At 45.5% G+C, this 23,666-nt stretch overlaps 1 protein-coding gene across 1 annotated transcript in view; it reads right to left on the bottom strand.

Annotated features, from left to right (window-relative positions):
- SRGAP3 (SLIT-ROBO Rho GTPase activating protein 3) overlaps window positions 1–23,666 on the bottom strand; it is a 241,245-nt gene that overhangs the window by 83,186 nt on the left and 134,393 nt on the right. Inside the window, exons 3-4 of the mRNA XM_057706592.1 lie at window positions 23,322–23,484; window positions 9,501–9,563 (exon numbers count right to left, since the gene is read on the bottom strand). Of these exons, the coding sequence (XP_057562575.1) occupies window positions 9,501–9,563; window positions 23,322–23,484 (226 nt within the window). The remainder of the gene's footprint in view (window positions 1–9,500; window positions 9,564–23,321; window positions 23,485–23,666) is intronic.

Genomic DNA, 23,666 nt, shown 5'->3' with positions numbered 1-23,666 from the left:
CATTGAGCCCTCACTACACGCCAGGCCTCCTTCTAAGCACTTCACGTATATTAACTCACTTATTTCTCACAAAAATCCTATGAAATAGACTATGTCATCCCTGCTCTACTGACAAGGAAACCACGAAATAGGGATGAAAGGATCCTCTGCCCCACATGGTCACAGGAGACCTGGTTTTGAGACTTGACCCTCCCACCACTTGCTGGGTGACTGTGGCAGAAGCTTGACCTCTCCGTGCTGCCTGGTGAAGACAGAGAGAGGTGGCTTGCAAAGAGCTCAGTAAGCTGTGACTGTCGAGTGACGGGCTGACAGCAGTGTGGGGGCGGGGAAGGGCGCAGAGGTGGATGTAGGAGTTCAGCTGAGGCCAAGTCACTGGGACCCAGTCTTCAAGCCGGGATCTCCAGAGGGGCCCTCAGGGGGACCCACCCAGCTTACTGACATATGAGGGTTCTCTTTCCAGCCCTCGAGACCCTATCAGAAGAAGTCTAGCGCAGGCTGAGAAGCACTACATAGGGACATGTGAGTGGAGACCACTATTCTTGGTCATAGTTTCTCAGAGGCCCTCCAGAAACCTTGGTGTATTAACCTATCATTGAAGGAAACTGAGGCCCAGAAATAGCAAGCATGTGGCCTAAGACACACAGAAAGCCATAGGGTCAGGACTTCCAAGCTGTGGACATTGCCTTTCCTGGTGATCACACTGCTCCTACTGTGTACACTTTGCATTTTGCATCTTCCCAAACCTTCAGATCATGAAAACAGGAAAGTACTATCTCCACAGCTCTTCAGATCTACATTTAAATGCAAAAGAAAGCAAAGGCGATCTGGAAGTTGACAGCACTCATAAAGGGACATGCTGGGGCAGGATAAGGATGAGTTTTTAGAAAACAGGTTCTCAACAGTGCAGTCCATGTATGCTTCCTTCACCCCACAGGAAAGGCCATCCCTGGGCCACACAAGAGTCGTGTATGAGGTGAGACCCCGGGCCAGGACACAACAAAGACACCCTTGAAGGAAAAAAGAAGTACCCAAACTTCAGTCTGACCACCCACACTCTATGCGGCCTACGTTCTCCATAGAATTTATAATCACTGTTCTATTCATTTTGCACATTTATAAACTGTCTCACCCAACTAGAGTGTAAAGTCCGTGAGGGCCAGGACCTCATCCATGATCGTAATCCCTGTATTAGAGCAGAGACTGGTACCCAGCAAGTATCAATATATATTTGCATGAATGAGTGAATGACAGCTGGCTGGCTGGCTGGATAAATGGGTGGGTGGATAGATAGATAGGTGGATGGGTGGGGCTAGAAGGGTGGGTGGGTGGGTAGATGAATGGATGGATGGATTCATGGATGGACAGATGGATAGATAGATAGGTGGGTGGGTGGATGGATGGATGACGTGGAGGGAGGATAAAATAGGGGAGGTAGAGTTCTATTGCCTTTGCTCTGGTGAAAATATTTGGGGGTAGGGCAACAGTTATACCTTCAATCATTAAATACTTATTGAACAATTCATTGTGTGCTAGGTACTGCACTAGGTGCTATAACAGGAAACATTACAATGTAGAAGACACAGAATATACACCTTAGTAGGGACACAGACAATTATACAAGTGATTATCACAGGGTATGATAAGTGCTATGACGAGGGGGGTACAGGGCACTAAAGGAAGGCTTCCTGGAGGAAGTGATATCTAAACTGAACCTTGAAGGAAGAGTAGCTATTAGCTAGGTGAACAGGGCGTGAGGAGGGGGTAGATTATTCCCGACAAAGGGAGCAGTGTCAGCATTAAGCCCAGTAGAAGCGGGAGCCAAACAGGTTTGAGGAAGAGCTTACAGGTAGAAGAACATCAGGCGTTTGTTTGAAAACCAGCCAATGAAGCCACTTTCTTCTCCTTCCCCAGCTCCTCCCCTCAGAGGACATCTCCTGTTTCTCTCTGCCTAGGATCATCCTGTTCTTCTCCTTCTGGACCGGCTTCCTGATTTTCTTTGAGGAAATCCCCCAAATTCCCCTCTACCAATCTCAGTCCATGTGGTTCATGGGAAACCAACACTACCCTCCAATACCTGGGTGTAGGCAGGAGACCCCGGCCTGACCTGTGAGTAGGCATTATATTAATCCTGCCACAGTGATGGGACCCCAGCCAGGCCAATTAGAGAGAGCCCTGGGGCTCTGCTGGGAAGGGAGTGTTCACTTTCCACTAGGGGGCGCTGAGCTGATAGGACGTGAGCTTGGCGGGGATGGGGGGAGTAGGGATGGACTTGGGCCAACTTTGTCACCACAGGGGAGAAGACTCCTGCAGAGGAAAACAACAGCAAATGAGGGAAGAGACAGGAAGGATGGAGGGAAGAAGGGAAGGGAGGGAGAGAGGGAGGGAAATGAAAGGAGGGGGAAGGGAGACAGAAGGAAGAAGGAAAAGTGAGGGAGGGAATAGGATAAAATGGAGGAGATGCAGTTCTGCTGCTTTTGATCTGGTAAGTATACTGGGGGAGAGCGGCTACACCTTCAATCATTAAATATTTATTAAACAGTTTATTATGTGCAGGTAGTATATACCACGTGCTGAAAATACCTCTGTGCAGAAGACAGATAGGGCCTCTGCCCTCAGATTACACACTCTACTGCAGAGACAGACAAAGAAACAAGCGCGTCAGGTTGTCCTGGCTTCCTGCCTCTTACTACTGAATGAGTTCCAAAAGGCAGCCTTCCCTCCCCGCTAGCCTCCCCACTACCCAGATCAAAGCTGGTCCCGACTGGCCAAACTTAGTGCCTGACTCACAAACACTGACTGGCTCAACATGGACTACTCATCCCATACCCCAGCTTCCTGCTTCTTTGCCTCCCTCTCTGCCTGGGAGAGTCCACTGTCATTCAAGTTCAAATCCAACACCATCTCTTCTCCGCTTACACCGTGTCCGTATCTCCACTGACACTTGTCACATGCTGTAGCCATGTCCCATCCTCTGGACATACTGATGATAGGTAAACGTCTGCTGAGTGAGTGAAGGAATGTCTCCGTGGGAGAGCTGAGAAGGGAGAGGAAGTTGTCCATAAGGACACCTTGTTTCCCGCATTCTTCTGAGGACCACCACCATCCACAGATGACACTGGGCACATGCTCTGGCCAGCAGCCACGATGGTCCAGCAGGGCCTGCTCTGCCCCAAATTGGAGACGTGCCCTAGTCTCCCTCCCAGGGCAGCAAGAAGATACAAGCCTGAGAGGAGCCTCAGAGTTCCTCTAGCTTCATGCCTTCATTCCACAGATGGGGAAATTGAGGACCAGAGCCCAGCTAACGTGCACTGCGTCAGCGTTTCTCATAGTGTGCGAAGGAAATACTTGTGTTAGTGAGGTGATTTCAGATGTTACAGACATGTTATTAACCCCTTTTAGTTCTCTTGGAATCCTTCGGATTATATAAGGGGGGAAAACTCACTTTGGTGCTCTCATGTCTAATGCCTGCTTTGAAGGCACCAGCAAGAATTAATACTGATTTTTTTCATTTAGCTTATGGAAACTTTCTGTTCATACAAAGTTGTTTTTCATTTGCTAATGTGAAGTATCATTTCCTTCCAAAATAAATATATATAAGTAGTTTACATATTTATATAAATAGTTGAATGTATTCATGTAAGTAGCTTTGCGGAGTAGACTTGGAGCAGCTCTGTCACTCCCCGGCTTGGGCTGGCCACCCAGCCTCTCTGTGCCTCACACCCCTCATCTCTAAAACGGGGTGATAATACTACCACCTATCCCAAAAGTGAACTGAGGATGAAATGAATTAAGACACTGGGCATTCAGACCACTGCCCAGCATGTGATAAGAACCATGTAAGGTGGAGGCTCTGAGTGTTAGTGACAAGAAACAATCTCCAAAACACAACCACGAAAGCAAGATGCAGAACAGTAAGCCCGGGTGTTGCCACTTGTGCGGGACATGTGTGTCCATGTACGTATACTTAGTGATGAATTAAATATCTCTGCAAGCAGCCACCCGCTGAAATAGAAGCTAGTAATTGGGCTTGCACGGGAGGAGGGGCGGGCAGCAGGAGACACACTTCTCACTGGGTACTTTTGTACTGTTTAACTAGGTGTTTGGGGGTTTGTTTGGTTTTTTTTTACAAAGTGCTTGCATTATCTATTTCTTACTTTAAATATTCCACAGTTTTTTAAAAAGGAAAGTCTCTCTGGCTCAAGTATGGAACATGTGTAATAGGTGGCAAGCCTGGAGGATGGGAGAGCAATTGGGAGGTGGCTGAACTTTTTTAGGCAAAGTATTCTCATAGCTTGGACTGGCCCAGTGGCACTGTAGGGTGTAGAAGAGAGGGAAGATTTAGAAGTATAAATGAAAAATATTTATGCTTCACCCTTCCATAAACCACACAATGATTTAACACTGATGTTTGCCAGGCACTGTGCTTTACTCTATGCCACTCATTCTTAGAATCCAGAGAGATGGGGTGGTGATATCCCCATATTATAGGGAGCTGAGGCTCAGAGGGTTTGACAAGTGACAGGGTCTTAAACCCAGGTCCATCTGGCTCTAAAACCGGTGCTCTTTCCAGTACACAAGGCTGCTTATCCATGAATTAATTACGACCTGGAGTGTTTTTTAAAAGAAAGAGTCAATTTAAAGAAAATTATTAAGTAAATGGCACAGGACCCAATGACATGATGAAACCTCAGTGTTTATACCTCAGTGATGACAGATGTTAGTCCAGGAAGACACACCGTGAGCCCGAGGTGGAGCTGGGGCCAGAACCCATGTTGCTGGGTCCTATCTCAGGCTTTCTCCACCACTGAATCCCTGAGGGTGGTCGTCAGTAGGGAGACACCTTTGCAAAAATTTGCCTGGGGCCCCAGAGTTGATTTCATACCCCTGAGCCCAGTACACAATCAAGTCAAAGCTGGAGTAAGTAAAAGGTAAAGTCTATTCGTTACTCCAACGAATGTCTACCTGTCACCAGCGGTGGCTGGTGTGGATGCTTCTCGGGCCCCCTCACATCACCCTGAACCAAGTCTCAGGGGCCCCGCTAGCAGTGCTGGGCTTGGAAGGCAGGCCCAGTAGCCCTGCCTAGGAGAGCCTGGAGCAGAGCTACGGAGCCCAGAGGAGGGGCCATGTGGCAGATGCTACAACGTTTGTCAGTGCAAAGCACAACAGGTGCATTTCATGATCTAGAACTATATTGAAAATCTGAACATATTTTTAGCTGAACAAGAAAAACAGAGTGTTTTGTAATTGTTTTGTTTTGGTTTTGCTTCTTCTGGAGCAAAGACTGGCACACTGGCCCACACTCTCAGCCCTGCCCTTCTTTCCTCCCAGGCCAATACATGATGATCAAGAGCTATATTGTGTCAGGCTGATGGGAGTCTAGGGGAAAAGACATTAGGTGTGACGTGTGTGTGTGGGGGGGGTGTACACAGTGGCATGTTTTAGAAAGCAGGGCACCTCAAGGTGATGAGGACTGGGCAGAGGGAAGCCTTGTTGAGTGAATGAATGAATGAACCAACGAACAAATGAACCTACAAAAGGCCCAGCCCTGCAGTCTCCTCTGTGTCCTTCCTGGTCCCAGATGGGGACAAGCCTTTTCCCTAAAGTAGGAGATGGGTGGCCTTAAGCATTCATCTCTATCATCATTATGCCCAGTACCACCTCCTCTGTAAGACATTAAAAGAAAAAACGTGAGGCTTACTGGACAATCCTTTCTCTACATCATTTCCTCTTTAGTCCCTGTGGTCATGACTGTGGGGCTGGAGGAGAAGGGAACATCTAAAGGCTTGCATAACCAGGCATGGTAATCAGAAAGTGCTCAAAAGAAATCCCTAGTAACAAAGCATGGGACTGGGGTCCAGAGTGCCCTCAGCAACTGGGTGCTGTGGTGGACTGTTTGCAAAGACGGTCACAGTAGTTGCCCGATGGCCTCAGGGATGCCCCTTTGCATTGTCACTTCACAAGCAGTTTACTTCTCCATCCCACAACTCTGGACTTGTCTATGTGACTTGATTTAGGGAATGAGATATTAGCAAACTGACACAAACAAAGGCTTGAAACCCCACTGGGGTTTTACCATTTGGGGCTCTTTTCTTGACTGGCCAGGAAATTGTAGCCACGTCAGTGGCCCCAGTTGAACCCAGCCTAAATCACCAAACCACAGAATCATGAGCAAATAAAATGGTTGTAATTTTCAGCCACTGAGTTTTGACAGAACTTGTTACACAGCAATTGATAACTGATACAAAGGCCTTAAGCCAGGCTTTACTTCTTTGTGCCTCAGTTTCTTTATCTGTAAAAAATGTGTTAATTAAATAATACATACAAAGTATCTAATACAGTGTGAGGTACATTCTGGCCATGGTTGTTATTATCCTTGTTCTGACAATAAAGAAAACGAAGTCTAAAGATGATATTTGACTTGGTTAAGCTGGGAGGTGGTACAGCAGGAATTCAAACTCACCTCCCTCTGAAATCAGTTTGCTCTGCCATGATCCTACATTGTCTCTCCTGCTAAGAATTCCCTTTCTCTTCCTCTGTCCCTCTCTACTTTGTTAATTCCTACCCATCCAAAGGCACCAGGCTCAGAATTCACCCTTGATTATAGCAGCCCGCCTTGGAGCCAGCCTTTTTCTGAACGTTCAGTCAATCTCTCATGCATGCATACACACCCCACCCCCTTCATTTCTCCACTCAGCAAATATGTATTGATTGCCTACTATGTGCCAGCACTGACCTACAGGGACAGTTGTGGGGACACCATGCAGAACCTGGCACAGCCCCCTGGGGCTCACAGTCTAGGTGCCCTCCCTCCGAGTCCACATATCCAGCACACGCTAGGCTCTGTCTTAGGCGGTGATACCACCAGTTCACTAGTCTGCTCTCATTTCCCTGCGCAGATCCTAAACTCCCTGCAGGCCAAACCAGTTTCTTTCATTTATTCAAATACCCCTCCCTCCCTCCTTCAGTAAGTATACCCTGGGAACACCAAGGATGTACAAGACACTTCAAAAACCAACTCTTGAAATGTTCACAGCCTGCTGCTATGCCTCCTGTGGTGCGAAGTCCACAGAAGGCAGCCCCAAATGTCTGCATTTAAATGAATTTCTGGGCAACTACTAAAAACTCGGTGCAGTCAACAAATGACCTGCTGAGGGGCAGGGGGTGCTGTTGGCACTGCCATATTCTCACTCCTCCACAGCAAGTGGCAAAAGGAGAGAGTGGGAGGGGCTGGCCCTGCCTTCCCCACTGGCTCTAAGGCCATCACCAGGCTGCTGGGAGATGGCAAGCAGGGACCAGCCTGCCCGCCTGGCCTGTGTGTCTAAGGCCAGCGGCATTTCTGTCCAGCTGCCCTGACCCATGGCTAGTAGGGGCACACATGTGTGGGCACCAGCATCACCCTCCTTGTCCCTGACAACCACCTGTTCTGTCCAGCCTGCAAACTTTAGAAAGTTTCTATTGCCAACCTGCGTTTCACTGAGAGCTGAGATGACTTGCCCAAGACAAAACAGCTGGGTTCAAACCGAGTCTTTGGGCCTTCAGGGCAGTCTTCTCACCAAGATCTGACTCCAGGGAGTGCACAGGCCAACTGAAGAGTTATGGTGCAGACATTCCAGAAAACATAAGGGGGTTTCAAAAACCGCCACAGGAATCTGAGGCCCAGAGGTGACGGCTTTCTTAAGGTGGTGGAGTTTGGTCTGGGTTTGAAAACTGAGTATGACATAGACAAGCAGAGGAGGAAAGAGGATGGCTGTAGGTAGGGGGGAGCTACAGGGTAAAGAAGCCAAAGGGGCAGAAATTTGGGGTGAACAGAGAGTACCCAGGAGGGAAGCCCCGCTGGAGCCCCGAGGAAAGCTTAGAGACCTAGGCGGGAGTGGCTGGGGTCCCAGGTGTGGACCCAGGTGCTAGAACACTATGGAGGTGAAGTGCCTGAGAAGTATGAAAAGGCCCTCGACAGGGTGACAAACACTCTGCAGATCCTGAGGAAAAATCTCATCTGGTCCCCGGCCTTGCCCCTTTAGCACCCCACTTCCCCATCGCGGGGACACACAGCCCACTTCACACTCTCCACGGAGGTAGAGACAGTGGTGGTATGGAACCGTGGGAACTTCTGGTACGCTGCGCCTCTTGGTTCTTTTTGTCCTGGGTGTGCTTACATATCTGATCCCCTTTAATTCTCACAAGGGGGTGTTAGAAGCAGATATTATTATTTCTGTATATCAACTGGATTTGAATCCAGGTCTGCAGCTTCAGAGTCTGTGCTGTAAACCAGGAGGTGATTCTCCCCCACAATCCCCACTGACTCAGTCTATGTTTTCTCCAGCAGCAGTGCCTGCTTTACCCCAAGCAATGATCCATTTAAAAACTGTCAAGGCTCTAGTTTTTCTCCTTCACTTGGAATCATAGAAATGCATGTTCCAACTTTCATAGATAAATTTCTAGGAACACTCACCCCCCATTTTACTGATTGGGAGACTGAGGCCCAGAAGAGCGAATATCTCACCCAAAGTCCCATAGCTGGTTGGAGTCTGAGGCAGGACTCCTGACCTGAAGTCCAGGCTCTTGGGCAAAGGCTCTTGGCCACTGAGGGGTCCACCACCCACCGGTCACACAGAGTGTGGATATAGAAAGATAACAGTACCAAAGACAGGGGTCTTCTCACAGCCTGCTCTTCTTCCTCTCACACTAGGGATTTTCTAATATAATTTTAGCAGCAGAATCCTCCCCTTTTAATGAGACGCTTTACAAGGAATCACCACATATTTAAAACATAACAGTTTTACTCTGGCCTGACTTCCTTAGGGGTGGAGGGTCTGTAGTTCTCTCTGCTGGGCCTCCCCACCCTGCTCCCCCAGGCTGTCCCTGCTGCTCTCCTCACTCCTCCCCCCGGAAGCTCCTCAAAGCACAGGCTGTAACTTCCCACACCATAACCAGTGTGCTTGTGTTCCCCATCCACTCACCTTCTTGGATTCCAACACCCATCGCAAACCCAGTTAGATCTTGCCTCCAAGCAGGGAGCTAGGACAGTTGTGGGCCAGATTGTGATGTCCTGAAATTATTCCCTTGAGATGGCAAGGCAGGCTCATTCCCGCCCCCATCTCACATGATCTTCAGAACAGTGCTCCATTTTGCAGATGAGAATACTGAGACCCAGACAAGCTACATGCCTGCCTCAGGTCCTAGAGTTAGTAAGGAGCAGGCCTCGGCTTCAGCCTGACCTACCTGACCCATGCTCTCCCCACCTCAGCTTTGGGAGGTAACACACTTCCACAGCTGGCAGGTAATCTGAATCTTGTTGAACTTTTACAAACTAAACATGCCCGGGGCCTCTCCCCAGAGGTACTGAATCAGCAGCTGGGGCTGTGAATCATTACATCCCATCATGATCACCCACTGTCACTCAGGTAAAAGACACAGCAAAAAGGCCCAGCCTCCCCCCAGCGCCGGGCACAGAAGAAAGGGGGCCCAGTGCCAAACAGCAGCAGAGTCTGAGGGAGACTTACTGTGTAGAGCTCATTGGTGACCTTCAGGAGCTCCTCATGCATCTGCAGGCCAATCTCCTTGCTCTGTAATATGGAAGAACAAGTGTCAGAGGGGCAGAAGGATGCTGGCTGCACTGACCAACTTCCTTCTCAACACAGAAAGGGCAACAATGCTTGGGGTGGGGTGGGAAAGGGTGCAGAAATCAACATAAACCCCATTGATCCAGACCTGAATTCCTCAACTCACGTCCATGAAACAAATCCACTGAGAGGCTCCTTCCAACAGGAATTCCTCAGCCATATAAGTTGGAGAACCCTACGTATTCCCTCCCTACCTTGATGATTCACAGGGACACCATGTTAAAGATTCTGATAAGCCCCACAGCCAATCAATCTGTTTGTCTTTCTGTAATCCTTGTGCAAAAATCTGCACCCTCGGGCCTTGCCTTCACTTGCAGGCAGGTCGAATTCTCCTTGGCCTGGTCCTTCCTGGCCCACCTGCCCTTTTAGGACTAAATCAGCCATGTGGCCATCTCTGGCTTCTCCCTTCTTCCTTGTTCTGATAACAAAAGATGAGATATGGGTGGGACTCACCCCTGCCTGTGTGATCACACCAGATGGCGCATCCAGCAAGGGACCCAGCCTGACCAGAGTGCCCTGGTGCCTTGTGTCTAGTGACTGGGTCAGAGATGGAAACATACACCAGGTTGAGCCAATAAGAATCTTCCCTGCAGCTTTCTAAGAACCATACTCTCAGGTCATCTCTCCTCTAGTGTCACTAAGCAAGGACATCGGGGGTCTTGAGCTGCCCACAACAAGGAGAGGCAGGGCCTCGACAACAGCATTTCTGTCCTGATCTAGAGATGTTAAGATTTACCTCTGGACTCTCCCAGCTTACTGAAGCCCATGAATTTCCACCTTTGCTCATGTGAAAGAATACTGATGCACTCTTCTGCTTATTTCAGCATAAAGACACCAAAATGACCACAGGGTATGACAGCCTTCTGAAAACCCTCTACCAAGCACCGGCTTTCAAACAGTTTCTGCAAAAGGACCAATTTCCAACCAACTAGAGAGAGCATACGCCCCTTAAAGGCTAGGATGCTGGTTTCCCAGAGTGCTGATCATGAAAACTTGTACACGAAAGAAACTCCATAGCTCCTGTGAGTGAGCTAACCGATATGCAGAGGCAGGAGGACACGGAAAGAGTCAGAGGGGCCACCTTTGACTCTCATTTTTTTGCAAAAACAAAACAAAACCCCGTACATTCACGTCATGATGGCACCAACTGACAAAATTTTTTTGACACAATAGTTTCTGAGTGAAATCAATGTCTTCACCAAGAAAGTCCTGCCGTGGATGGCTGAATTTGGTTTTCCATGCAGGGCTAATCTCGCTGTTAAGGAGAAATCATCAAAACTGTTACTAAAGATCCTAGGACTTTATGAGCTGTATGTGAAAAGTTCTCTTTGCAAAGGGTGTATCTCTGTTTCCCTCAAGATAACTCAGATGTGGAGCTAGTCACTCTGTACATCTAGAACACATTAAAATGCTGGGTTTTAATGACAAGACTCCCTCTCACTTCTCCAGAGGAGACCATTTGAAACAACCCTTTAGAAAATTCTAAGGCAGGGAGTAAAGTGGAAACTTCCTCAACTCCAACCATCCCCTCGTCCACCTCATCAGGTGCTGAGTCAGCAACACCTGTCTCCCTTTTCTCTTTGCTTAATATTCTCATGTCCAGTTTTCCCCCTTTGGGAACATCCCATGGTTTTCTTAGTTCTGGGATTCCAAGGAAATAATGGAAAACAAAAATGCAAACAAAAAAAAATAGAAATGAAAACTGTCTCTTTTAGTTCTAATCCACTGCTTTTCTACACCCCAGCTTGCTTCCTCATCATATAACACAACTGGAGACCTACAGATGTTCCCCATTTAAGTAAATGATATATGTAAGCACTGGCCATCTCCCAAAGAGACTGTGTTTTTATTTCCAAATAAAATAGGGGCACGTCTCGGAGGATGGGGCTTCTCCAGGTCTGTCCTGGAAGGTCAGCTTATCCCTGAACACAGCTGCTTGGACAGCTAATTGGCTGACATTCTCCAGGGCCCATCCTAGCTTGCTGGTAACTGGGCTGCCGGCGCTCTGGCACGTCCCCACACTGTGTCTCCTAACATCATCCTCAGCCTACACTCTGCCCCACCTTCCACCTGGACACTTGTTACGCTTCCCCTCCCCCACCTTCTTCCTTTCCCTGCTCCTGGACACCTCCCTTCTTTCCTCGCCTTCCCAAACTAATTTCTGTCTCCTGTGGCTGCAACTCCAAATGTTGTCATCTACTTGTTTTCACAAGCAGATGGAACACCAGGGCTGGGATATCAGACTGCAAGGAAAGAGGAGGCCCTGCAACCATTCATCGAATGTGCTTGGCAGAGGTGGGCCCCACTGGTGTCTCCCCAGGAGCCCAGCAACAGGCTGAGGCAATAAGCCTAGTGTCATGTCTGTCACCCTCTATCCCCGACGAATTATTCCCAGCATCTCTCTGGGATCCTGTTTGTGCTGAAAGCCTTCATTTTCAGAAATGCTTAAAATAACAGGTCTCAGGATACCTTGGAATGGCATGACCAAGTGACCTGATGTGGTCAGGCTAGGCGTTTCTGGATCTCTTCTAATAATACTAAATATTATTATTTATATAATACTTATCATCATTAATAATAATGCTTAGTACTATTACTACCAATAATACCTATCATGAAAGATTATAACAACAATAATAGCCATGTACCAGGCCCAGTGATAACTGCTTCGGTGACAATACCTCACGTAAGCCTAATAGCAGCCCTTTATGGGATATAACCCCACTCTAACCCCACTTTAAAGGTTAGGACACAAAGGCTCAAGGAGGGTGAATAATTCACTCAAGATCACAGAACTAGTAAATGTGATTCTCTCAATGATTCCATTCTGTTGCTTCCACTCTGTTGTTGGGAGCACTATGACTGTGTGTGTCTTTAGAATTTTTTCCCCAATCATTCAAAAATAATTACAAAACATATTCCTCTGCCTTACTGTAAAAAGCATGCTGACATTTAAAAGGCTCTCCTTTAGGTCACTGTCAATATTAGACAACATGCAAGTACCCAGTGCCATTTGGGAGAATCTCCTGTTTTCTGGCCCCACCCTCTGGCTTCCAGGCCAAGGCAGAAGGACATGGTGTGGACCACTGGGCTGAGTCTCTGTGAAATCAGAACATACTCAGGAATAATCCTTCCTGACTATGTCCCTAATTTTTTTTTTTTTTGGCAAGAGGTGGGGTACATGAACCTCTCACAGATAAGCATCGGAAGGCTCAGGGGCTGGTGAGAGTCTCTGTATCCTAAGGAGCATGACAAATCCTTCTTCCTGAAAAACCAATAGCGATAAAAACCAGAAGCCCCTCAGTTTTGAGCTGTTTTCTCCCCCTCTACATTCTCTTCAAGGTGAATATGGATGTTGTCAGGCTTATTTGTTGGATTCAAAATATTATTGATCACTTATTCCTGCTGAATCACTGACCTGAGACGTCTCCCTAACCTCCTTGTCATTTTATAATCTGATCTTCTACTCTATTCGCATTGTTTGTGAATAGGATGTAATAGAGGACTGCACTGGCTTTTCAAAAATGTCTGTACCCATGTATCCACCCACCTATCCACCACCTTCCCACCTATTCACTCATCCACCCAATCCACTCAGCCACCTACCCATTCATCCATCCATCCACCCATCCATCCATCTACCCGTGAACCTACCCATCCACCTATCCACTCATTCCTTTCTATTTCCTTATCAACCTCCCTGATTCAGGCCCCTGTAACCTTCCACCACTAATTCGTATGTAAGTGTATATGTATAACAACTAAGTCCAGCAACTCTCTTTTCAAAGCCATCAAATGCAACAAATCAATCATCCTTAAACTTGGCTCTGACCACATCACCACCTACTCAGGAACCTTCAGTGGTTCTTCTATGTCTAAAAAATAAATCCCAGTTTCTCATTCTGACACCCAAGGCCCCCTTGATCTGTCTCCAACCTGCCTTTCCTTTCCCTCCTAATTTTAGCACTCCAATATTTAAAACACACAGAAACAACAATCACAAACACCCATGATATGCCACCCAAATTAGAAAACCATCAAGATTTTGCCATTTTTGCTTGAAAATCACTCTTAGGAAGCAAAACATTGTAGAGGCCACTGAAGCATTGTTTATCTCCCTCCTTCCTCCCTCATCCCTCAATAACTCTTCTGAAGCTGCTGTGTATTCTTACATAGTCTACCTTTATATTGTTCTGTTTCAGACAGGTATCTAACAGTACAAACCATATGAACTGTTTGTTTTAAACTTATAAAAATATTATAGTGTACCCTGCCTTTTTCACCCAATATTGTGTTTTCAACTCTTATACACATTGCTCTACGTAGATCTAGTTCCTCCATCTAAATGATTGTACAATAGTCCACCATGTGACTATCCATAACTTACTTAACCACTCCCTCCATTACGGCCATTTAGGTGACTTCTCTTTGTTTCTTTACTACAAAAACTATTGCAGAAAACCTCCTTACACAAGGTTTTGTGTGTGTGCAGATATGCTAGAATATCTTAGGTTGTACTTAGAAGTGGAACTGCTGGGAAACAGGGTATGTACCTCTTCCTTCTCTGTCACTAGACATTCCCAGTGTTCTCCAAAGGGGCTGGGCCAATTTACACGTTTATTAGAAGGACACAAGTGGCCCTGCTGTTCTACATTCTTGCTAGCACTTGGGATTGTTTGACCAACCTAATGGGGGTCAAATTGAGTCTCATTTTGTTTTATTTTACTTTCTCCTGATTACCAGTAAGTATGAGCATCTTTTCTTATGTTTTTAACCATTTGAATTTCATTTTCTGTGATTACTCATTTATATCTTTTACCCATGTTCCTATTGGGTTGTTTGCCCTTTTCTGATTTATTTGTAGGAGCTGATTTTTATATTCTGGTTATTAACCTTTTATTAATTCTATGCATGCCAAATATCTTTTCCTTGCCTGATCTGTATTTTCGCTTTATTTATTTGTTGCAGCTGTTGTTGTGGAGAAGATTTAAAATTTCTTTATATAACGGAATTTACCAATATTTTCCTTTATGTTGTGTGGTTCTTTGTTTTATGTTTTATGTTTAAGCAACCTTTTCCTACCCCCCCACCAAGGTTTTAAATAGAACCTTCTATATTTTCTTCCAAAAATTTTTAAAGTTTTGGGTTTTTTTACCTTTAGCACTTTAATCCATATTTTTGTGAACTAAGGTGCAGGTCAAATTTTTTTCCATATGGAAAAAAACTGTGTGTGTGTGTGTGTGTGTGTGTGTGTGTGTGTGTGTGTTTAAACCCGTTCCTAAAAAACAATAAGAAATGGACAAGCAACCAGTGGAATCAGCCCTATTTACTAAATAGGCTGTCCTTTCCCTCAGTCTGTGATGCGCACTGCCATATACTGTGTTCCAATTTGTGGGGGCTTCATTTCTGGGCTCTGATCTGGCCCGTCAGCTGGTTTACCTCAGCACTGCTCCAGTACTACCTGTTTTACTGACTATCACTTAAGAGGAAGTCTTGATATCTGATAAGGCAAGTGCTCCAACAAATATCGAAAAATATAACCTATAGGCCTTATTTTCTTTTTATGGGGCAATCAAGTTAAATTTAAAAGCAAGTAGAAAGCTTTAAAGAAAATCTTTGGAACTAAAATATGCATAATTCTGAAAAATTTATGGGGCAAAGAAGAAATTGCAAAGTGGAAATTATGAAATATTTATATCTTTATGACAATGAAAACATCACATCAAAATTTCTAGGATGCAGCTAATTTATAACATTAATGCATTAATTTTTAATCACTCTTATTTTCTTGTATATGCATTTTTAAATTACATTTTTTAATTGGATGTGGCAGACACACAGGAATGTTATTAATTTTTGTATATTGATCAGCCATCTTGCTGAACCCTTCAGCAGGAAATATGAGATTTACTGGTGGTTTTCCATAAACACCCTTTGTCAAGCTAAGGAAGTTTCTATTTATTCCTAATTTGCTAAGAGTTAAATGGTGAAAAGTTAGAAGCATGCTTTTAAAAGTCAAGAGTGTATTCAATATCCTGTGATAAATCATAATGGAAAGAGTACAAAAAAGAATGAATATATGTATAACTGAGTCACTTTGCTGTACAGTAGTAATTAACACATTATAAATCAACTATACTTCAATAAAAAATAAATTAAAAAAATAAAAGCCAGAAATGCCATTTCTTTCCCATTTCCCTCTACACTATACCAGTTGAGGTCCAAACCAATATAAGGCAAGAAAAAGAAATGAGGTTATAAAAAAAAGAAAGAAAGACCACTGATCAGTTAGAGCTAATCAGTGAGTGCTTTCCTGAGCACATTTTCTTATTTCTGACCCTTTATTTAACCTGTGTGCCCTAAATGTTCCTTCATCCCATTTCTAAACTTAATTCTCACTATGTTCTTTCTCAAAGTCCCAATAATCATCCTGATAATAGCTAATGTTTAATGATTGCTTACTTTGTAGCAGGCAGGCATTCTATATCATCATTTTTTAATCCTTACAACAACCCTAAGAGGAGGATTTTTTTATTAGCTTCAGTTTGAAAATGTTGAAACTCAGAGGATTTAGGGATTAGGCTGAGCTCACACAGTTGGAAAGTGGCAGGACAGGGATTATGCAGTCTGTCCATACCCCTAACCACTACATGAGACTGCAATGCTGGCCAAACTACTCACAATACGGGACCCAGACTTTTCTGTTGATGTGCCTTTGCTTTGGTCTAGAATCCTGTCTCTCGCTTTCCCCAAATCTCTGCATATCCGTGGGGTCACAGCAATGCACCACTCAGATCCCCTTCAGGACTGGAGGACTTATTCCCCCAGCTGTGGGGAGTGCTGCCAGCAGACACCCCCAGCTGTTGGTCCTGTTAGGAACTGCCTCACCAAAGAGGCACCTTCCCAAGGTCACATGCCTCCCAGGAGTAACATGAGGGTATAAGGGCCTAGCTTTCTCGCCACAACCCAGGACAACCCAGAAGGGCCACCCCAGCCTCAGAGCTCCCCAAGGAGTCATTTGAGGCCTTTGTTGCACGTTCCCTGAATCCTGCCTCCCTCCCTTCCTTCTGCAGGTAGGAACCCCAAGAACACTTGATAATATACCCCTGCACCATAATCACTGTCTGAGAGTCAGCTTACTGGGAACCCAAGCTGGAATAGATCTTAATCCTCACTTCAAGATTCACTTCAAATGCTGCGTCCCCAACATAAAACCTTCCCCAAACTGCCCCCCAGCCCAGATTAGAAGTCCTCCTCCCTCTGAACCAGCTTCCCTTTCCTCTGTATTTGTGTCACTGATACACATCTGTCTTCACTTCCATTGTTCACTGTGAGGTCCTTGAGGAAAGGTACTGCGTCTGATTCATCTCTCTATCTTCTTCAGCACCTGCCTTTACCACTAAGCGTGGTCTCTGGGGTCAGACAAATCTGGATTCAAACCCCAGCTTCACCTTTATCAGCATCAGTTTCCTCATCAGTAAAATGGGGGTGATGACAGCACCTTCCTCTAAGGCTTTAAGAAGTGAATGCTTAGCCCAGAGCCTGGCACACAGTAAGAATCACTGATTGTTTGTAATCTATGATTATTGCTTAGCTATTGTCACGAAAGCACTAATACATGTTTGCTAAGTTGGGAACATGGCAACCAGCTCAGCAGGCTCGACTAGCAGAGTGAGCATTCACAACTTATCTCCCTGGGAGACAGTGGAGACAGCTGAAGGCTCCTCGCTCCTGGCAGTCTGCCCACTTCGTTCTCTCTCTCTCTGTGCAGGCCTCAGAGCTGGACCCTCCAGCATGCAAACCTGCACTCTCTCCCGCAACCAAAAAATACAAAATAAACTTGGCTTTGAATCCAAGGCATTGGTGCTTTTGATCTTGGTTACAAAGCAAGGCAATTATTGGATACAAAAGCCCTTATTTATTTATGAAATGCGATGGACATCTTCAAGGCGGGAACGAAAAAGCTCACTGAAGACCAAGCCCTTATTGCCACACAGTGAATAGATGCTTTCAAACACAAGCCCCCCGAATGCCCTCTCTTCTCTGCTAAGAGTCTTTCCTCATTAGCGCTTCTTTCAGAACACCACAGCTTCCGACAATCAAACTCACTCCACGGCTGGGGCAACTAATTAAATTCTGCAGGCATTGGAGCAGAGAATAATGGATGGCTATTGTTAAGGAAGCTGAGGCTGGAGATGAAATGGGCTTCAATGCCCAGCTCAGAAATGGTTGGGGCGGGAAGAGAGAGCATGCAGGATGCAGATGGACCCTCCCTGCTGGTGCACCACGGGGGTCAGTGGATTCAGGCCTGGACCTGGAGTAGAAAACCTGTGTCTTGGGCCAGACTCTGTGCTCACCAGAGGTGGGCCCAAGACACAGGTTTCCTCCCCTGGAAAACCAGGATGTTGGACTAAGTCATTCCCCATGTGTGATCCCCAGATCAGCAGCATCAGCAATGCCTGGGAACTCGTTAGAAATGCAGATTCTCAGGCCTCACTCCAACCTGGTGAATCAGAAGCTGTGGGCATGGGGCCCAGGAATCCATGTTTAACAAGCCCTCCAGGTAATTCTGATGCTAGATTTGGAGAAGCATTGTTAGCTCATGTTTAAAGATGAGGCCACAAACTCAAATGCACAAAGGGCCAAGGAGCTAAAATAAAGGGGTAGGTGTCATGCGCCAGAAAACCCGCAGGGGCTGTGGGGCAGTGGAGTGAGTGCACCTGGCCTGAAGGGCCAGCAGCTACTCAGCTCCGGACAACCACCGCCAAGTATGACCCCATGTTGTTCTGGTACTGTCAGAGCTTCTGGTTTTTCAAGAGGAATACAAAATTCTGATTTTTATGCAAAATCCCACAATTTTAAAATATTAGTTGAAGTTTTCTTAATATAGTGAGGGCCAAGCAGATTACACTTGCGAACCAAATTCAGCTGTGGACCACCATTTTGCAGCCTCTCTTCCAAGCTGCCTTGGACCCCCATCATGACGCTCTGTCCCCTGTGCTCTTGCCTTTGTCCTAACACTGAACTCCCAATCTCTTTCCCCACTTGGGAGACTCCTATTGATCCTTCAACACCCAATTCAAGCATCACCTCCACTGTGAACTCATTCTCAATCCTCTGCCCCACTTTCCACTTTCTCCACTAAGAAAATAGAGAAGGGTCAAACATGGGGCCAAAGGATTGACACATAGAAGAAGGTAACACAGAGGAGAAGGACATGGAGAAGTTATAAAACAGGCTTTTCCCACAGAGGAGGAATGAGGAAACTCTTGGAAAAGTTACTGTATTGCTGCTTGAAAAATCACTTAAATAAGGACACTGATCCTATTTGACCAGAATCTAATAAAACGAAGTTTTAAAAGGGCAAATACAAGGAAACACAAGTGTAGAATTCATAGGATAGATTAAAGAACATTTGGTACAAAATCCCCAGGAGATTTGAGCTGAGCGTTCAGAATGAGTCAGCCATGTGATGAGACAATCATGAAAAAGGCAAGTGCCTTCATAGGGTTCATTATTAGAAATAAAGTGTCTAGACAGCCCTGCTCTCCTCTAGCTGGTCAGAGCTTCCTGGAGTGTTCTGAATGGTTCTGAATATTAACTTCTGCAGGTCAGAGAAGCCCTGGAGCCTGACTCAGGAGGAGAGAAAATGCAAAGCCAAGTCACAGGAGGTCAACCGAAGGAACCTGGCATGTTCACGCAGAGGCAGGAAGGGCCTGGGTGTGTGGTGATGAGTAACTGACAGATTTTCATGTGGATTGATCTAGGTGGCCCACAGGACCTGTGAATGGAAACCATGAAATATTTCATCTCAACATTGGGGAGAATTTTCTATGGATCTCAGTTGTCCCCAAATGCAATGCAAGGTAATGAACACCCATTATTGGGAGAGATCTGGCAAGAGAGAGGACAGCTTGTGAAGAGGGTGATAAAAGGACTGGAACAGAAGGCCTAGTGGACATCCATTGTTTTATTTCACCCTTCTTGTAAGAGCACCCAGTTTTTCCTGGGGAACCACCCTCTCAGCCATTCTTCATCCCATGCATCAGGGATGAAGGAGTGTATACCCAAGCTTTAGGAACACTTGTGTGACCCACACTGGGGCAGTCAGAGCCTGTAAGACCCACTTCTGGGAGAAGGGACTGCTCACTTTCTGTTGGACTTGAAGCAGGTAGAATGTAAGCCTGGGGCTCCAGGAGCCATGTGGTCATCACAGAGAGAGAGACTGACTACACAGGAGCCCTTCTCCCACCCCTCCATTAAAACAAAACAAAACAACAAAACAAAACTGGAAAGCAGAGAAAACTGGAGCAGAGTTGCAGAGAGATTGGGTTATGACAACATCCTTTGTGCCCTTGAATCCCCCCTGCCTGAAGCCGATCTTGGTTTGGAAGAGCTGATAGCTCCCTTTCCTCCCTCAAGCCAGTTGAGCTGGGTTTCTGTTGTTTGCAATGGTAAGAGTCCTGATCACTACCATGGCCACTAAGATCTCATCCAGCTCATTCTGCTCTGGCAGATCCACATCTCACACTTAAAGCAAGGGCCACCTGCATGCCCAAGTCCATTTGCCCAGATGAAGCCTAGAATGGCTGTGGAATGCTGCTTCCAGGCATAATACACTGCATTGCAGAAGGAGAAACACAGAATCAGGAAAAGGTGAGTTATTAAGTCAAAGAGCATTCTGCGCCGCTGAGAAGCTGGCAGGTGGGGCAGCTGTCCCAGGCCCAGACACAGGAAGGACACCTGGCCTGGAGCGACTCCCATCTCCTGCAGAGGCAGCACCAGAATGTGACTTGGCAGATGGCAAAGGACTCCCACCCCCAGTGTGGCACTGTCACCATCTCCACTTCCCAGATGAGAAAACTGAGGCTCAGAGAGACTTGCTCAGGGACACACAGTGAAATGCGGTTCTGAGACAGATATCAAAAGCCCATCCGTGCTGCTTCCTGAAGGTGATGACAACTGGCCATTCTTAGGCTTTAGCTTCTCATCTGTAAAATGGGCTGAGTGATATCCTGTTCCCCAGTCTGACCAGAGACCAGCCTCTGTCTGCAGAACTATTATTATGTAAGCCTGCAGGCCTTGGTGCTGAGATCATCTATAACTGATATTACCCAAGGGGGACACACTGTGCTAAATCAGCCAGTCAGGCCCTGTCCGTCTCCAGCTCTCTCTTGGCCCAGAGCGGCCAGGTCATTTCCTTTGTTCCACAGGCACAGGCCTGGTAACAAGGCAGCCAGGAGCTCAGCTGTAGACCTTTTTTCATTATTTTCCACCCTGTTAACCTCCATCACAAGTGAGGCTGCTGTCAGCCTAAATGAGAGCTGAAAAGATTTATCTCACTTGTCCCAGGGCTCAGCTCAGGAAAAGACCCTTCATTTCCTAAAGGCCCTGATGACCCTTTCTCTGTGAGTCCCTCCCAACCAGGAAAATAGATGTGACAGTGGCAGTGACAGGCGGGGGCTTGTAATGGGACAAAGTGATCTGAATCACTTCAGTTTGGCTTTGTAAAGCGCTATGTGAATTTTTTTTATTGAGCTGCATTTACCTTCCTAGTTATGTTTGCTTACACAAGTATTAAAGTTAGACTACACTTCATAAACACAGCCCCAGGAGGAGACCGGACAGATTATGTGGCAGGAGGGAATTAGCTTGCAGTTACAATTTTGCTATAGAATTCATCCTTAAAGTGGACAATCCACATACAGACCAGGGAGAGATGACTATATTTCAAACCAACTTGTCCTCTTCTTCTGTGCGTCTAGCAATCCCAGGTACGTTTTCCCTAAAAGTGGCACCTGGCAAAAATAGGTGAGCTGGATCATTTTAGTAGTAATAGTCTCTTACACTCGTATAATAATAGCCAGCTTTCCTGAGCACTTACTCAGTGCCAGGCGCTGCTTTCCATGCTTTACTTGGGATTAATAACCCTTTTAACCCAAGCAACTGCCCTGTGGGTATTTCTAACCCCACTTCATAAATAAGGAAACTGAAGCTCGGAGAGTTTACGTAACACATCCAAAGACACACAGCTAATAAATGATGGAACCAGGATTATGAACTTAGAAATTTAAGAATTCTGGGCCCAAAGGCCACACCCTGAACCACTTCTCAATAATACCCCCCTCCTTCAAATGTACCATTTCATTTAACCCTCACACTGCCCCTGGGAAGTAGCTGCGCTTAACCTCATTTAATAGACAAACAAATGAGCAAACTTTGATCCTAAAAGTCCTGTTACAGAAACTGATCTTAAGAAAATAGGGGCTTCCCTGGCAGTCCAGTGGTTATGAATCTGCGCTTCCAATACGGGGGGTGCAAGTTTGATCCCTGGTCTGGAAACTAAGATCCCACATGCAGCATGGCAAAAAAAATAAAAAGAAAAAGAAAGGAAGAAAGGAAGGAAGGGAGGAAGGAAGGAAGGAAGGAAGGAAGGAAGGAAGAAAGAAAGAAAGAAAGAAAGAAAGAAAGAAAGAAAGAAAGAAAGAAAGAAAGAAAAAGAAAATAGTGGTGGCCCATCAAAAGATGAATGGATAAAGAACATTAGATAGATATATAGATAGATCCACTATTATATAAAAATATATAATAGAATATTATTCAGCCATAAAAAAAATGAAATTACGCTATTTGCAACAGTGTGGATGGACCTAGAGAATATTATGCTTAGTGAAATAAGTCAAAGCCAAATACTGTATTATATCACTTATATGTGAAATCTAAAAAAATAATACAAATGAATATATATGCAAAACAGAAACAGACTCACAGATATAGAAAACAAACTACTGGTTACCAAAGGGGTGAGAGGCAAATTAGGGGTATGGGATTAAGAGATATAAACTACAATAAATGAAATAAATAAGCAATAAGGATATACTGTATAGCACAAGGAAATATAACCATTATCTTGTAATAACTTTTAATGGAGTACAATCTGTAAAAATACTGAATCACTATGCTATACACCTAAAACTAATATAATACTATAAATATACTTCAGTTAAAAAAATAGCAGTGAATGTGACAAAGGTATATATAAAAGAAGCTCACAGCAGCAAAATTTATAATATGGAAATCACTAAAGTGTTCAACAATAAGGAATTGGTTAAATAAACTAGGGTATAGCTATATGATGGAATACTATGTAATCTTGCAAAATATTATGGAATTACGTTTATTGAAATAGGAAAATTTTGTGATCCAGTATTATGTAACTTGTTAGGCGACATAAGCAGAGAGTAAAATCATAAATGCAGTCTGATCTCATTTGGGAAAAGCACATATTCTATAAAATGTATAAAATGAGCACTCACAGAAAATGTATTTACATATGTACATATAAAGAAATTCCTATAACAACCAAAGTGATTACGGCTGAGTGATAACATTTCAGATGACGTTAATTTCTACGTGTGAGCTCATCTCTATTTTTCCAAACATCCTACAACGAATATACTACTTACCTAACCATGCAAAAGTTTTTATTTTTGTGGTGAAGGTGGTTGCTGAAGTGGCTGAGACCCCCAGCCACATCCAGGACTCAGACTTAGGATCTGGGGTGCCAAGTCCAGTCCTCAGCCCCCTGCACCCTTCAACATGCCTGCCCCCGGTCCCATGTCCCCAAACCACACCCCACCCTGGCTGGCAGTCTTGCCATGGCCAGCCTGGAGCAGAAACCCGGGTGACTCGAGTACTCACCTTTTTGAAGAGTCTGATGACATCCTCGCTGATTTGGGAGAGGCGGACGATGACATTGTTCATGAAGATGTCATTGAGGGTGGCATGGTCTCGGCTCTCCCGCCTGGTCTGATGCAGAACTAGATACCAACAGTTCACAGGTGAGAGGAGATATTGGTCCTTCCTGTGGAAACCAAAACAGCTCAGTTGGCTTCACTGGAACTGCCAACCACACAGTGTTCTATGTTGTCACCCACCACAGCTCTTTTGACCGTCATGGGGCCCTTTCAAACTCGTTTTATTATAACACATTTTACAGCTGGGGCAACAGAGACCATTGGGCCAAAGCCATGCTCCCAAGGTCAC

The sequence above is a fragment of the Hippopotamus amphibius genome, chromosome 13 (genome assembly GCF_030028045.1).
Source record: "Hippopotamus amphibius kiboko isolate mHipAmp2 chromosome 13, mHipAmp2.hap2, whole genome shotgun sequence".
Classification (NCBI taxonomy): Eukaryota; Metazoa; Chordata; class Mammalia; order Artiodactyla; family Hippopotamidae; genus Hippopotamus; species Hippopotamus amphibius.
This window is presented reverse-complemented; position numbering and strand designations above follow the sequence as displayed.